The 15,822-nt window shown below is 45.2% G+C and overlaps 1 protein-coding gene across 8 annotated transcripts in view; it reads right to left on the reverse strand.

The window, feature by feature from the left end:
• The window catches only part of UBASH3B (ubiquitin associated and SH3 domain containing B), a 184,506-nt gene that overhangs the window by 27,157 nt on the left and 141,527 nt on the right, over positions 1-15,822 (reverse strand). For all 8 annotated transcript variants that reach the window (XM_023558214.2, XM_064268932.1, XM_064268931.1 and 5 more), the window contains 3 exons: positions 12,943-13,141; positions 8,739-8,908; positions 3,749-3,957 (listed from right to left, as the gene is read on the reverse strand). In XM_023558214.2, coding sequence (XP_023413982.2) covers positions 3,749-3,957; positions 8,739-8,908; positions 12,943-13,141 — 578 coding nt within the window. The remainder of the gene's footprint in view (positions 1-3,748; positions 3,958-8,738; positions 8,909-12,942; positions 13,142-15,822) is intronic.

The following is a 15,822-nucleotide window of genomic DNA, read 5'->3' on the forward strand; positions in this document are numbered from 1 at the left end:
TCCTGGTCTGTGCCTGCTGACCCAGCAATCTGTCCAGCTTAGCACCTGTTCTAGGTTATTTATTTTTAAAACAAAATATTACTATTAGAATCTTATTTTTAAAAGGATGATTTTGCATTCGCTAATATAAAACAGATTGGTTGTTAGTTTAAAAAAAGTTGAAAAAAATCGTATGATTTTAACAATTTGTGCACTTTTTTCACTCCCAAATGTGTCTCATTTTTTTACTGTAACTTAGAGACTACAAAAAGGTCGCAGAAGCCTCAAGTTCTGAAAAAGTGATTTCAGCCCTTTTGCACACCAGAATCACTGGGGAGCGCTAAATACCACGCACGCCCCACAGCTGTGACTCGGTGTGTATGTACGTGTGTGTGGGGGGGGGGCAGCAACCTGTAGTTTAACAAAGCTGTATCAGTAAGTCTGATGTGTAGCCAGATGACACCATTACGGTAAGAATTTAAGCAATGATTGCCCAAGGAAATCTTGTGCCATCCACACACACAGTCTAATTGACCAGCTGCTCCCCTTGATTTTAAACTGAGACGCTCCATCTTACTGCCTGTGCCATCAAAGCCTCAGTGTATGAGTGAAGTGTCTGAGTATACGGAATCGTTCTGACATCCTGCTTGTCCATCTCTCTTAATTTCTTTACTTTATTACAGCTGTGGAGACACTGAAAGAATCCCTTCTCTCCTTCTTTTAGCTCATTTGGCAAGGGGATTACCAATACCTTTGCTCTCTGTCATTGTAATGAAAGAACCTGAGTCACTCTGACACAGTTTGGGGCTGCCAGTTCCAAGACGACAATAGTCAGATGCTTTATCTTGAGAGCAGTGTAGGGAAGGAGCTGGGCCAACACCCAGAAGCTTCTCAAGCACAGGGGCATGGCGGCAGCTCCTTAGGACGCACCATGCCAGTGGGTAAGCCAAGAAGGACAGGGCCAGCCCACCTCACTTCAAGGAACAGTAAGGCTTCACCAATGACAAATACCTAGGGATACTCTAAACCAGGCAAGGTTCTTCAATAAGGGTGCTGAGAAAATACTGCCTTAGGAGGGACTCAGAGAGCTGACAAGCACAGGGTAGGATGGGTTATTAAGGCTTATTGGCCCATAAGCCCCTACTTGTTGCCTGAATCTCCCCTGCAACTTCCTGCTAAGTCAGCCAGGTCATACTTGAACGTCTCCCTGGCCCCATGTCCTCCATCTCTAGCTTTGGCCAGAGGTGAGAGAAGGTCTGTCTTACGGTGAGCTGGGCTCTGACCCCTGAGACAGTTTCACTGCTGGAGTTAAGCAGGCAAGTCCAGTTCTGGATCACTTTTGTGGAGGAGGTATTGGTTCTTACAAGCATGTAAGGGAGGACTGGAAAACAGGAGTTAGGAAAAAAGAATAACCATAACGCTAAGGACTACACTATATTCAGTGCTGTTAGATACGCATGTAAGGCTAAGCACTTTATCTGTCTTCACCACATCCCTATGAGATAAATGTAATTATTAGCTCCATTTTACAGATGAGCAAACTGAGACTCAGAGAGGTTATATAACTTGGCCATAGTCACGTAGCCAATAAACGGGAGAATTAGGATTTGAATCCAAGAGTCTTGGACATCAAAATCCAAAATTTTAATTACTATTTCCTAACGTTTTCTGGGGACACTGGTGGTTCAGTGGTAGAATTCTCACCTTCCACATGGGACACTGGGGTACAATCCCCACCCAGTGCAGCTGATGCACAGCCACCACCTGTCTGTCATGGTGGCTTCCAGGTTATGATGCTGAACAGGTGAAGCTTCCAGATTAAGGAAGAAAGGCCTGGTGATCTACTTCCAAATTATCAGGCAGTGGAAAGCCACGGCTCACAATGGTCTGATCTGCAACCGATCACAGAGATGGCGCAAGACCAGGCAGCATTCTGTTCCACTGCGCATGGGGCCACCATGAGTTGGAGCTGACTCAACAGCAGCGAACAACAACGTGGCTTCCTGAAGTGTCACGGTGGTGTTAGTATTTGCCCTCACCCAGCTTGGCCATGGCAGCTGGTAGTTTAATTTCAGACATGGTTCCCCGGGAAAGAATATATTTGTAACCTCTCAAGATACCAGGAGGTGGTACACTGACCTCTTGTGGCCCACTGACTGGTCACTTAGGTTTACCCCTGCTGCAGCCTGAGCTCTCACTGCGCCCAGAGTGGGTTGAGATGGGGTGGTCTCCAGCGGGTCAGCAGGCTTCCCCCACATTCTCTTCTTCTACATCTAGCCTCACTCTCAAGAAAGAGATCTGGCAGCTGCGCTTCATCACACAAATCACCTTTCTGTTCTCAGTTTATTAATTCATTATACTTTGCTTTGCTTTTTTTTTTTTAAACCGTGATAAAACAGTGGCTTTGGAAACCCAACTTACTTATTTTGATCTTGGAACATTTCAGAAAAAGCAAATGGTTGGTTGACATGAGTCAGCTTCGACCCTCCAATTTGTGCCACAAAATGCTGGGTGTTCGGGGGTGGGCAGCGGGCTGGCGGGAGAAGGACGTAATTGCTGGGTAGGGGGTGATTACGGAAGAGTGTTCTTTACTATCTTTGGACTCGTGGTTTGTTTGCTTGTTGCTAACCAGGGGAGGGGGGCTTCCTTTCTTTTCTCTATCTGGGCAAAACACTTGCTCAAATCACTCCTGTCTACTCTGTTTGATGGCAGTAAGACAATGTCAGCCACTGTGCAGCTGGTGCCCAGGGCTTCCGGCTCTTGGCCATGCTGGCACATGGTAAGAACAAGAGGGAGGAAAACAAACCAGCATGAGTACCCTGGCTAGATGCCCACATGCGCCAGGGAAGGGCTGGCTTTGAGCTTCTCGGATTAGCAAAGAGAAGGTGCTTTTTGTTCTTATTTTATCCTTTGGAACAAAGCTGGCCATATAACACAGTGACTCTTTGAGGCATTCATGTGCCAAGTCTGATGACTTGCTCAGGGTCCACTTAGCAAGTCAGAGGTTTAGTTAGGTCTCATGACCCTTGAAAGCCCTTTCACTACTGGTCTGCTGACACACACACACACACACACACACACAGACACAGACACAGACACAGACACACACACACACACACACACACACTATTATATGCCATCCCTGAGTATTGCAAATAGTTAAAGTGCTCAGCTGCTAACTGAAAGGTTGGCAGTTCAAATCCCTCAGAGGTGCCTTGGAAGAAGGGCCTGGTGCTATTCTTCTGAAAAATCTGCCATAAAAGCCTTTTGGAGCATAGTTTTACTCTAACACGCATGGGGTCGCCATGATTTGGAATCGACTCAATGGCAAATGATATATATACACACACACACATACACACACACATACATATATATATATATATATATAATCTGCCTAGCTGCCCTGGGGAGTACGACCACCCTGAGTGATGGCCTGAGACAATGTCCTAAAGCAATGAAGCACTGGGTTGACACCACACTTCAGCCAGAAGAGATGGACTCCCAAGCATCTTTGATCAGGAACTCAAGTAGATAGTTACATCAAATGGTATGGGCAGACTGCAGCAGGGTGATCCACCACTCGTTTTTCCCAATCCCCATGTCCTGGAAGTCTGGAACCAATAGCGCCTTCTTCCCCGTGGACTCCATTTACTGTTACTGCTGTCCTGTGTATCCAGGATCAAGTCCATGTCCCACCACCTCCTGGGAGTCTGCCATAGTAGCATTCTGCAAAAAGCAGCAGGCACGAGTCTTTGAGTCTGCTTACCCATGGAATATCCAGGTGCTGCATTCATCAGCCTTGGTGATATAATTCTCAGGAAGGAGCCCCGAACAGCCAGTGGTCAGGGATGTGCCATAGATCCAGCCTTCGCTGGTGCTGGTCTGCTCCATTGGAGACATGAAGATGAAGTCCCCAGGAACCAGCTCCAGCTCGTCGTCATTCTGCGGGCTGTAGGGGTAGATCACCTGCAATGTCTGCAAAAGGGAGAGATGGATGAGTGAGGGATGAGTCTGCCCCAGGCTCCCGGGTACTTCCGCATTAACACTACACATGTCCAGATGTTGACATTTACAGGAGCCAGTGGGATGTACAGGCTTGGGGGAGAGCTGGATTCAGATCAGCAACGTTTCCTCTCTTTGGGGGGTATTGTGGGTGTGTGCCTGGTGCTACTGGATGGTTCCAGACCATCTCCAGGCATGTCTTCACTTCCCACTGGGGTTCAGATATAGTTTTTAGAAACCCATCTGGAAAACCCGGAGGTCCTCCAGGAAACTCCCATACAACTGAATTTCTATCCAGCTTCTCCTGCTCTATCCGTTGGGGGAGGCACTTGAAACTCAGCTCGGGGAAAGTCAGTCCTCCATGTGAGGCTTCAGAGGGGTCAGATGGAGAGACTCCTGCAGGAAGGGTTTGGGGATGAAGCATTCGTCTCTTGAGGTCACTCAGCTGCTTACACAAGACAGGGCCCCTGCCTTCAAGGAGCTTTCTTTAAACCTATCAAAACCACAAGGTCTAATACACAAAGACCTCATCGACATCAGTGTCTGCATCCTTGTGGAAATAGCTTTCATCAGAGAACAGATGGAGACCACATGCTCCTTCTCTGGGCTCAGAAAAAGCCCCAGGGCCACCCCCACGGGCCATGCTCGTTTATTCCAATTTATCCCTTCCTTTCCTGTTCATAAAAATACCGTAGGCAGAGGTACAGACCACTTATTTTACCCATTTCTAAATGCGAATAGCAGGGGGCCTCAATGGTAAGGAAATTATTTCTACCCTACTTAACAGGAGCTACTCTGACAGAGAAAGCTTTAACAGTGTTTCCTGAGGTCCCAAAGCCATTAGCTGCAGGCTAAATATTCTGGTTCCCACCTTCAGGTTTTTAACTTTGCTTGGTCTCCTGTTTTTTTTATCTGTAAAATACTACCTGGATTACAAAAAAAAAAAAAACAGAAAGAAACAATATAAAAAAACTCTAGGGCAGAGCCTTGTACACAGAAGGGGCTTAATAATTTCTAATGAACCATGCCGCCCAATCTCCCCAGGTCAAACCCTTCCTTCTAGCCAAGCCCAACCCCTGGGCCCTGTGCTGTGTAGGCCGTGAGCTAATCAGCTCACTGATAACCAGGTGATACACCTGAACATGTTAAAAAGAGAAATTTCCTTCGGGAAGTCTCTAATGAAAGGAGCCAGTAAAATGTGATTTTTTTCATAGAGGATGGAAGTGACAGCACACAGAATTTGTTTGCCCCACTGGATTTCTGATTTGCCTTTTGTGTAGGGCACTCATTCCCTTCCCCAATCTTACTTCCAGCACCTTTTAGTTCTGTCTTCTGGCTCTCTGATTGTCTGCCCACTCTTTCCCCTGTTCGTCAGTCAGATACACATGGCCATACACACACTTGCCAAACTAAACACTTCTCCAAACTAATCAAGAAAGTTTTCTGTTGGCTTGTTAAAACACCTTAAAGAAAAAAAAAATTATTTGTAAGAAATCTCTTAAATCTCAAAGCTGGTTAGGTGATGATCTGCCAAAAGAAACATTCCTTTCTTTGGAATAGGGTAGAGATGGGCACTGAGTCCTGGTCACTGGAAGGCAAGGCTAATCTCGTGTTCCTTAGGTACTCAAGCATAGCACAGTCTTGGTTAGCAATGCCTTTGGCCCATGTGGAAACCCTGGTGGCGCAGTGGTTAAGTGCGACGGCTGCTAACCAGAAGTTGGCAGTTCAAATCTACCGGGCACTCCTTGGAAACTCTGTGGGGCAGTTCTACTCTGTCCTACAGGGTCGCTATGAGTCAGAATCAACTCGATGGCAGTAGGGTTTTTTTTGCCCATTAGTGCCTTTCCTTTAAGAAGCTCAAAGTAACTTCAGAGAAGAGCTCATGACTCCTGTTACCTGAACCCAGTACCAGTTACTGTTGAATTCATTCCGACTCATGGTGACCCCATGTATATCAGAGTAGAATTGCTTCACACGGTTTTCAATGGCTGATTTTTTGGAAGTGGATCACCAGGCGTTTCTTCCCGGGAGCCTCTGGGTGGACCTGAACCACCAACCTTTTGCTTAGCAGCTGAGTGTATCAACCATTTGCACCGCACAGGGACTAGAAAGTACAAACAGGCATTTGCAACTCCAAATCAAGTAAGCAGTCTCAACAGCAGAGGGATGAGACCTAGGAGTCCTCCTAAGGGTCATGGTGCCTGGCCGAGTGTCCTTGGCTAAACCACTTCCCTTCTCTGGATAGCCTCATTGAAACAATCAGTCAAGCCGGCCTCCTGGGGACAGAGCAAGAAGCAGGAAGGCAGGAGACATTTACATACGCCAGGAGGGCACAGGTAACGCCAGAAGACTTCAGAGGGAGAAAGGTCTATTCCAAAGAGGCCGAGGAGAGCTTCATCAGAAGGAATAGTAATAAATGAGTTTTGACAAATAAGAGATAAAAGAGGCCAAGTTATTTTTAGAAGATAATTTGTGTGGGCGTTTGCTACCTCTTTCCCTCTGTGCCAATTGAGCAGAATGTGGGTCAGGCAGAAAAAGCAATTACCCTTTGTGTTAACTGGAGGGCAGTGTTGATTAGAGGATATTCCTTGTAAAATTCCACTGCCTTCTTCTGTTCTCTTAGGAAGGTGACTTTTCAGAGTCCATCTGCATGCAAGCCTTGACTTTTTTTTTTTTTTCTTTCCCTTCAGAAAGAGTAAAACCTTTCCAATCAGTCAGATTTTTTTCCTTTTTTTTGTTATCTTTAGGGTTTGTCCTAAGCAAATTCAGGGGATGTCAGAATTCTTGAGTAAGGGCAGCCCGATCTGGGTATGGTGTTTTTGCAGAAACTTATACATCAAATAAGTCAAAAGGAGGACAGAGTACTCCCACCAACAGACTCAGACTAAGCTGCAGGTCCTGACACTTCCAGGCCCCATGCCCAGCCCTGAACCTTAAATTCATGGCCAGCTCTCCCAACACTTCCAAAACTATGATGAGCTGGCCTGGTTTAGACCAGTCACCCTACCACCCTGAGCTTCTAACTGTTTCATGCTCAAAACAATTCTACAGGAAATTTTAAAAGGTTCCATGAACAAAAATATCAATACTTTCGTTGTTGAAAAATTGGAACAGAAATATAAATTTTATTTAATAAATGTAGTCTCCTTGGAAGACAAATTTTTTTTCAGTAGACTATGGGTTGTGTTGTGGTCTTTTTTAGATGGGGGCCTGCCTTCTTTGATCAAAATACCTGGACTCGGTCTTCAGCTCTGGTCCTGACTTGCCACTTAGCTTTGGACCAGCTACTTTATCTCCTCGTGTCTCAGCTTCTCTTTCAGGAAAAAATGGACAATGCTACTTGTCATGGATTGAACTGTGTCTCCCCAAAATATCTGTCAACTTGGCTAGGTCATGATTCCCGGTATTGTATGATTGTTTACTATTTTGTCATTTGATATGATTTCCCTATGTGTTGTAAATCCTATCACTATGATACAATGAGATGGATTAGTGGCAGTCATACTGATGAAGTCTGTAAGATTAGACAGTCTCTTAAGCCAATCTTTTTTGAGATACAAAGAGAGAAGTGAGCAGAGAGACAGGTGAACGTCATACCACCCAGAAAGCAGTGTTTCAGGAGCGGAGAATGTCCTTTGGATCTGAGGTTCCTGCACAGAGAAGCTCTTAGACCAAGATAAGACTGATGACACCGACCCTCCTCCAGAGCCAAGAGAGAAAGCCTTCCCTTGGGGCTAATACCCTGAATTTAGACTTGTAGCCTACCAGACTGTGAGAGAATAAATTTCTCTTTGTTAAAGCCATCCACTTGTGGTATTTCTGTTACATCAGCACTAGATGCCTAAGACATTACTCTTCAAAGAGGGAACATGCTTGTTCTGGAAAGCAGCATTGATTCCTTAAAAGAAAAAATGCTAGGATCATCCCACATTTGGCATCTGCACTGGGATTCCATCATTCCACTCCTACTCCCACTGTGATATACACAAACTCTCACTATGTTTGGTCAGTGTTTGCCTTCCATGCATGTGTATCCTCAAGAGTACCTGGTGGGGCAAACAGTTAAGTGCTTGGCCACTAACTGAAAGGTCGGTGGTTTGAATCCACCCAAAGGTGCCTTGGAAAAAAGGCCTGTAGATCTACTTCCAAAAAATCAGCCATTGAAAACCCTACGGAGCACAGGTCTACTCTGACACACGTAGGGTCACCATGAGTTAGAACTGACTCCACAGCAACTCTCCTCTCTCCCCTGATGAACTCAAAGCTCCTTGAGAACAGAACCACATTTTAAAGTTCTGAGTAAGTTCCATGGTACCTTGTACGGAGTAGATATTCAACAAATATTTTGTTGATGATAGGTTGGTACTTATGCATTTTTCTCACCGAAGGTCAGGATGATGTCTTATATCTATTCACATTGTGAATTCATATATAATTAAAAACTTCCAACATAGTTTTCTATTTTCCCATTTCATTTCTATATTTCTCTTAAGCAAGGTAGGACACACAGAACCATGGGAACGTTCTACAGATGAGCCATTTAGGAGACAGAGAGGAGGAACGTGAGCTCACAGCCTCCCAGTGGGTCAGGCAGAGCCTGGACAAAACCTTTGGTCAACTGACTCCTGGTATTCACTTCTTGGCTTCCATTTGACACCTTTTCCTTGCAGCACCGAGCAGTGAGTGTTCCTGGTTCTGACTGGGAGGGTTTAATCTGCACCCCAATGGAGTCAGGGGCCACGCTGAGACATTACCTCATGGTTAGCAAATCGGATATCCCGAGAGAATATGGTGGCCACCCAGTCACACCCGAGTTTGACGTCTATGTTCTGGGCTAGTTTCTCTAGGGTGGGCAGGTGGCTAGCTTGGAAGTGGTAAGCCAGGGTCACGTGCAGCTGCTTCTTATGAGGCTCCACGCGTACTTCTGGAAAAAGGAAGGCAGAGGGCAGTTATTAGAATGCGGTAATCACAGCAGTGGTGGAGATTTCCAGAAGAACATAGAAAGGTGCCTTGACAACTTCTGCTTCCCAAACAACAAAGGGAGTCCCTTGGTCAGATGCAAGCTGTTTCTCTCTTTCAAAGTAGTAGAATAATGGAGTTAACAGATCCCGAGTCAATCACTATTTGAGTGATAAGGAGTCACAGACTTGGCCTGAGAGGGTTTCCCTTGGGTTGGCTCCTCCTCACAACTCCAGTTGATGTTCATTGGCCCCACCGTACAGATGAAGAAACTGAGACCCACAGGGATGAAATGATCTCTGCAGAAATACAGAGCGAGCTTTGTAATTATCTGACTCTCAAGGTTAGACTTTCTTTTGAAATCAAGTCTCCTGGGTTCTGAGTGGGTCTCATGAAGGGAGGGAAAATGATAAAATATTTTCAGAGTTTAAAGCAGGGTTTCCCAACACTACTTCAAAATCAGCACTATAGATATTTTGGGTTGAGTAAGAAACCCTGGTGGTGCAGTGGTTAAGTGCTTGGCTGTGAGCCAGAAAGTCCCAGCTGTTTGGTGGAAGAAAGATGTGGCAGTCCACTTCCGTAAAGATTACAACCTTGTGGAAACCCCTATGGGGCAGTGCTACTCTGTCCTATAGGACTGTTATGAGTCAGAATTGACTTGCCAGGAATTTTTATTTTATTTTTTTTAACTCTGTTGTGGGAGGCTGTGCTGCACACTGCTGGCTTTTTAGCATCATTCTTGGCCTCTACCCACTACATGCCAGTAGCAACCCCCGAGCTGTGACAACCAAAAATGTCTTCAGTCATTGCCAGGTATTGCCTGGACCAAAACCAAGCCAAACCTGTTGCCGTCGAGTTATTCAGACTCATAGCGATCCTATAGGACAGAGGAGAGCTGTTCCATAGGGTTTCTAAGACTGTAAACCTTATGGAAGCAGACTGTCACATCTTTCTCCCACAGGGTGGCTGGTGGGTTCAAACCGCCGACCTTTTGGTTAGCAGCTGAGCGCTTAACCACCATGCCACGAGGGCTCCTTACTTGTGCTGGGAGGGTGGGTAAAATCTCTGCTGGTTGAGGACCGCCGGTTTAAACTATGCAGACTGTTATTCTAAGCCACCCCAAACAAAACAAAGAAGCCTACTTATAAGAGAAAATGGCTTTTATTTCTCTTTTACCCAAAAAACCCAGTGCCGTCGATTCTCTTTTATATCCTATAAATGGGGAGAATCATCTACTGTCCAAGCTGGAACACTGAAGAAGATACGAGAGGGGCTCTAGGGAATCAGAGAAATAAGAGGCTTGCCCAAGTCACAGTGGCTGGAAAAGAGCTAGAACTTGGGTCTTTCGGTTTTAAGTACTTTTTCGGTTATGTTGTGGTTGTTAGCTGCTCTGGAGTCAGCCTCAACTCATGCCAACCCCATGCGCAATGGGAGGAAATGCTGACTGGTCCTGTGCCATCCCCATGATCTGTTGTGCACTGGGGGATGTTCTGTGGTGATCCACAGGCTTCTTGTTGGCTGATTTTCAGAAGTAGATCACCAAGCCTTTCTTCCTCGTCTTAGTCTAGAAGCTCCACTGAAGCCCGTTCAGCATCACAGCAACATGCAAACCTCCCCTAACAGATGGGTGATGCGTGCATATGAGGTGCAGCGATTGGGAATCGAACCTGGGTCTCTCATATGAAAGACAAAAATTCTACCACTAAACTACTAATATTCCCGTATGGTATGTTGCATTTCTTTGATGTAAGCCCCATGAGGCAAGGGTTTTGTCTCTTGTTCACGCTGTACCCGCAGTGCTCAGCATGTTATAGGCTGTATTATTTGTTGAATGAACGAATACACATGAACGAGTCTCCCTAAACCCCATAGAAAGAAGACGGCACTAAATCTACTTGCTGAAGGAATCAAGTCTGCCAAAAAGCCAAGTATACCAAGGCGTAAGTTCTAGGGCAAAGGCATGATCGCCTCTTTCTAGATTTAGGTTCTAAGGAACTGCTTATACCCAGTGCCGTCCAGTCGATTCCGACTCACTACAGATAAGGTTTTCAGGGCTGGGCCAGCTTCCCTGGGCAGAGCCATCCAGTTCTCCAAATCACCACCAGGGGGCCACACAAGGGCAGAGAAAGGCAGTTGGTTAAGTTCTCAGAGAGGGATCTTAGATTCTTGTAGAGGAACTGGCTCTTCCCCTTTCCTATTCGGAAAGCAACATGCACTTTAAGAATTGGCCGTGATCCTGCCTGAGACCACTTTACTCATTTGTAAGGAATTTGGGTTTTGTGGCTGCAACATTAATCCTGGTTCTTGCAGGGATTTTTAATGGTTCTGGCAATAGCTACTGTGGGATGAAAAGAAGCCATTTCTCTGAGGTGCAACCTGAGGTAGATGGATAGGGACAGGAGATCATTTGCCTCTCCATCGTGCTCTTTCTCTGAAATATTAAGCTCCTGTGAAGTGTTGGGCTCTGCCCAAGTCAGTGACTAGGGACTAGTCCTGGGGAAGACAAGGTGGCTGGAATGGAGCCTGAGGAGACCCCATTTCCAAAGTGCAGAAGGTGTCTTCAGGGCCTGGTGTTCCTTCCGAGAGTGGAGACCTCCCTGTGATCCTGCTCAGCGGTAGTGGGCCCTGACTGGACCCTTCCTAGGGTCCTGAGCCCTATTTGGGGATTTTCTGGTAAAGAAGCATTAGTGATGAAAACAGCAAGAAAGGCAAAATGGCAGGTGAGGTATAGGTGAAAAGCTGGGAGACTAAGGGGCAAACTGAGTGGCTTTCCTCAGGTCTTTTCCCCTCTCTGGCCCTTGATCTGATTTGGGGGTTGACAAGCTCTGGGTCTCTTCCAGTTTTATGTTCAATACTTGGATTCTGTGGTCCTCTTCTCTCATGGCAGTCCTTGCTCTATCCTCGGCACACACCCTGCCCATTCCCTCCTGGGCTCACAATGCCCTCCCACCTAAAGAGCCCTTCCTCCATTTTCCTTGTCAACGTCTTCCCAATGTGAGTTTCACTACTTCTACGAAGATGGAGCCTCTCCACCCTGGATGGCCTCTCTCTTCTCAGAGTGCAGTTATTACACTTATAACACAGAGCCTGAATCGGGCTTCCCAGCTGGACTGTGCCTTGTCTGCCAAGAGAAATCACTTCTTATATTCTGTGGCATTCCTCAAGAATAAACACATAGTAGGTGTCCAGTAAATACCTGCTGACTGTGATTTCATTCTTGAGGGAGCCAGCGTAGGCTCTGACCCATTCAATATGTCTGTCCCTGCAGGGAAGGCTAAGTAAGCTTGTCTGCACCTCTGTCTGACAGGTCAGCTTTGTAAACTTCTTCCTTTTGTCCCTTTCCCATGTCTCCTACCTCCCAGTCAACACACATAATGAGCATCTCTTTAGGCCAACTGCATCTGTTGGCTAGAACCAAGAGCTACCATGAGCAGAACTCATCTTGAGGAGCTACATTTTTTGGACAGACTTTTGAGGCTTAGGGTCCTAATGGGTTTCAGCAAATTTAAGGGGATTGGCTCTGGGTTTTATTATTATTTAATACTAAGTAGTTCCACTCTACTCCCTGTTCTGTGCTACACCTTGAGCAAAGCCCTTGGTGCTCACCGAGTGAACTGTAAGACCCAGATCAACACCTGCCTGGGAAGGAGTGTGGGAGAAAGAAAGGAAGGTTCCTTCATTCTGAGCTGAGAGGAGATGGTGGTGCTACAAAGGGATACATTTAGAGTTCAGACGTGGGGCTCATTCATGTACCTGCAACTTGGCTGCTAAGGAGGAAGCACCGAATGTTCCTTCCAGGAGGTTAGCAGAACAACCGTTAAATGTTTTTAAAAGAGAACAAAGAGGATGGGGTGCTGCAGGGAGTGGGTGAGCTTCGTCATGCTCTGCCGTTCCTGCAGGACCCTATATCCCTCGGCAAAAATTTCCCATCCCTTTCCCTCCAAGCTCTTTGACTGATTCATAGGGCCAAGGGATGGCCTAGCAGCTGTGTTTGCTCACCGGTTTTGGATGCAGCCTCTGCAGCAAAGTCCGCAGCAAACTTCTTGAGGACCTCAGCGCTGTCTTCTTTCACGAAGAGGCCGATGAAGTTGGAGGAGGTATAGAGCTCCAGGGGCAGTGGGGCTGAGAATTTACATTTCCAACGACTGACGGTGGTCTGCAGGGCTTCCCCCAGGGCCTCCACCTTGCTGTCCTCACACTGGCAGGGACAAACAAACAGGCTTTGTTCAGAAAGTGGGGGAGCTGGATGCCTGCTGCCACTTAACAGGCGACATCCTCTCCCCAGGGATTTGAGGCAGATGATGCAATTACTTAATCACCACTCCTGTCTGAGAGAAGGGGGAGGAACTGCACACTCCCATTATCCACAACGGGATTATCCAACTGGTGAATTAAGCTGGGGGGATGGACGACCTCATCCCCCTCCCCCCGCTCTGATGTGGCCCCTTTGAGCCCAGCCAGAAGACAGTAGGAATGGTCGAGCAGAAGGGAAGGATGGAGGCACATGACAGGAGAGAGTGACAGCATTCCAAAAGCAATCTGCGTGCTTTCGACTGTTTTGCATCATCTATGCCTCCTCTATTCTTTTTAGATGATCAAAAGTTGACTCTACTTCCACCCTCATTATAGTCGGGAAGAATGAGCTTGTGACATCCTCCTCCTACCCTCTGCAGAGTACTGGAAGAAAGAATGAGTGTCTCTAAAACTCGGAATGTGTTAGAGAAAGATCCTGGGATGACTAAGAGGAAATGACAATCACTTTAATTTTCAGAGTGAACGACAAAAGAGAAGGTGTTCACAGAGCAATTAGGCTAGATAAAGAAATAAAGGGCATCCAGTTTGGCAAGGAAGAAGTAAGAGTATCTCTATTTGCAGATGACATGATCTTATACACAGAAAACCCTAAGGAATCCTCCAGAAAACTACTGAAACTAATAGAAGAGTTCAGCAGAGTATCGGGATACAAGATAAACATACAAAAATCAGTTGGATTCCTCTACACCAATAAAAAGAACATCAAAGAGGAAATCACCAAATCAATGCCATTTACAGTAGCCCCCAAGAAGATAAAATACTTAGGAATAAATCTTACCAGAGATGTAAAAGACTTATACAAAGAAAATTACAGTACACTTCTGCAAGAAACCAAAAGAGACTTACATAAGTGGAAGAACATACCTTGCTCGTGGATAGGAAGACTTAACATTATAAAAATGTCTATTTTACCAAAAGGGATCTATACATTTAATGCAATTCCGATCCAAATCCCAACGACATTCTTTAATGAGATGGAGAAACAAATCACCAACTTCATATGGAAGGGAAAGAGGCCCCGGATAAATAAGGCATTACTGAAAAAGAAAAACAAAGTGGGAGGTCTCTTACTTTACCTGATTTTAGAACCTATTATACTGCCACAATAGTCCAAACAGCCTGGTACTGGTACAACAACAGATACATGGACCAGTGGAAAAGAATTGAGAATCCAGACATAAATCCATCCACATATGAGCAGTTGATATTTGACAAAGGCTCCAAAACAGTTAAATGGGGAAAAGACCATCTTTTTAACAAATGGTGCTGGCATAACTGGATATCCATCTGCAAAAAAATCAAACAAGACCCATACCTCACTTCATGCACAAAAACTAACTCAAAATGGATCAAAGATCTAAAACGATAAAGATCATGGAAGAAAAAATAGGGACAACGTTAGGAGCCCTAATACATGGCATAAACAGTATACAAAACATTCTAAAGAATGTAGAAGAAAAACTAGATAACTGGGAGCTCCTAAAAAGCAAACACCTATGCTCATCCAAAGACTTCACCAAAAGAGTAAAAAGACTACCTGCAGACTGGAAAAAAGTTTTTAGCTATGACATTTCTGATCAGCGCCTGATCTCTAAAATCTCCATGATACTGCAAAAACTCAACTGCAAAAAGACAAATAACCCAATTAAAAAATGGGCAAAAGATATGAATAGACGCTTCACTAAAGAAGACATTCGGGTAGCTAACAGATATAAGAGGAAATGTTCACGATCATTAGCCATTAGAGAAATGCAGATCAAAACTACAATGAGATTTCATCTCACTCCAACAAGGCTGGCATTAATCCAAAAAACACAAAATAATAAATGTTGGAGAGGCTGTGGAGAGATTGGAACACTTCTACACTGCTGGTGGGAATGTCAAATGGTACAACCACTTTGGAAATCGATTTGGCGCTTCCTTAAAAAGCTAGAAATTTTTTTTTTAAGCTAGAAATAGAACTACCATATGATCCAGCAATCCCACTCCTTGGAATATATCCTAGAGAAATAAGAGCCTTTACACGAACAGGTATATGCACACCCATGCTTATTGCAGCACTGTTTACAATAGCAAAAAGATGGAAGCAACCAAGGTGCCCATCAACGGATGAATGGATATATAAATTATGGTATATTCACACAATGGAATACTATGCATTGATAAAGAACAGTGAGGAATCTGTGAAACATTTCATAACATGGAGGAACCTGGAAGGCATTATGCTGAGTGAAATTAGTCAATTGAAAAAGGGCAAATATTGTATAAGACCACTATTATAAGAACTTGAGAAATAGTTTAAACTGAGAAGAAAACATTCTTTTGTGGTTATGAGAGGGGGGAGGGGGAAGGGGAGAGAGGGTGGGAGGGGGCATTCACTAATTAGGTAGTAGATAAGAACTACTTTAGGCGAAGGGAAAGACACCACACAATACAGGGGAGGTCAGCACAATTGGACTAAACCAAAAGCAAAGAAGTTCCCTGAATAAACTGAATGCTTCAAAGGTCAGCATAGCAGGGACAGGGGTCTGGGGTCCATGGTTTCAGGGGACATGTAAGTCAGTT

Source organism: Loxodonta africana, chromosome 15 (genome assembly GCF_030014295.1).
Source record: "Loxodonta africana isolate mLoxAfr1 chromosome 15, mLoxAfr1.hap2, whole genome shotgun sequence".
Classification (NCBI taxonomy): Eukaryota; Metazoa; Chordata; class Mammalia; order Proboscidea; family Elephantidae; genus Loxodonta; species Loxodonta africana.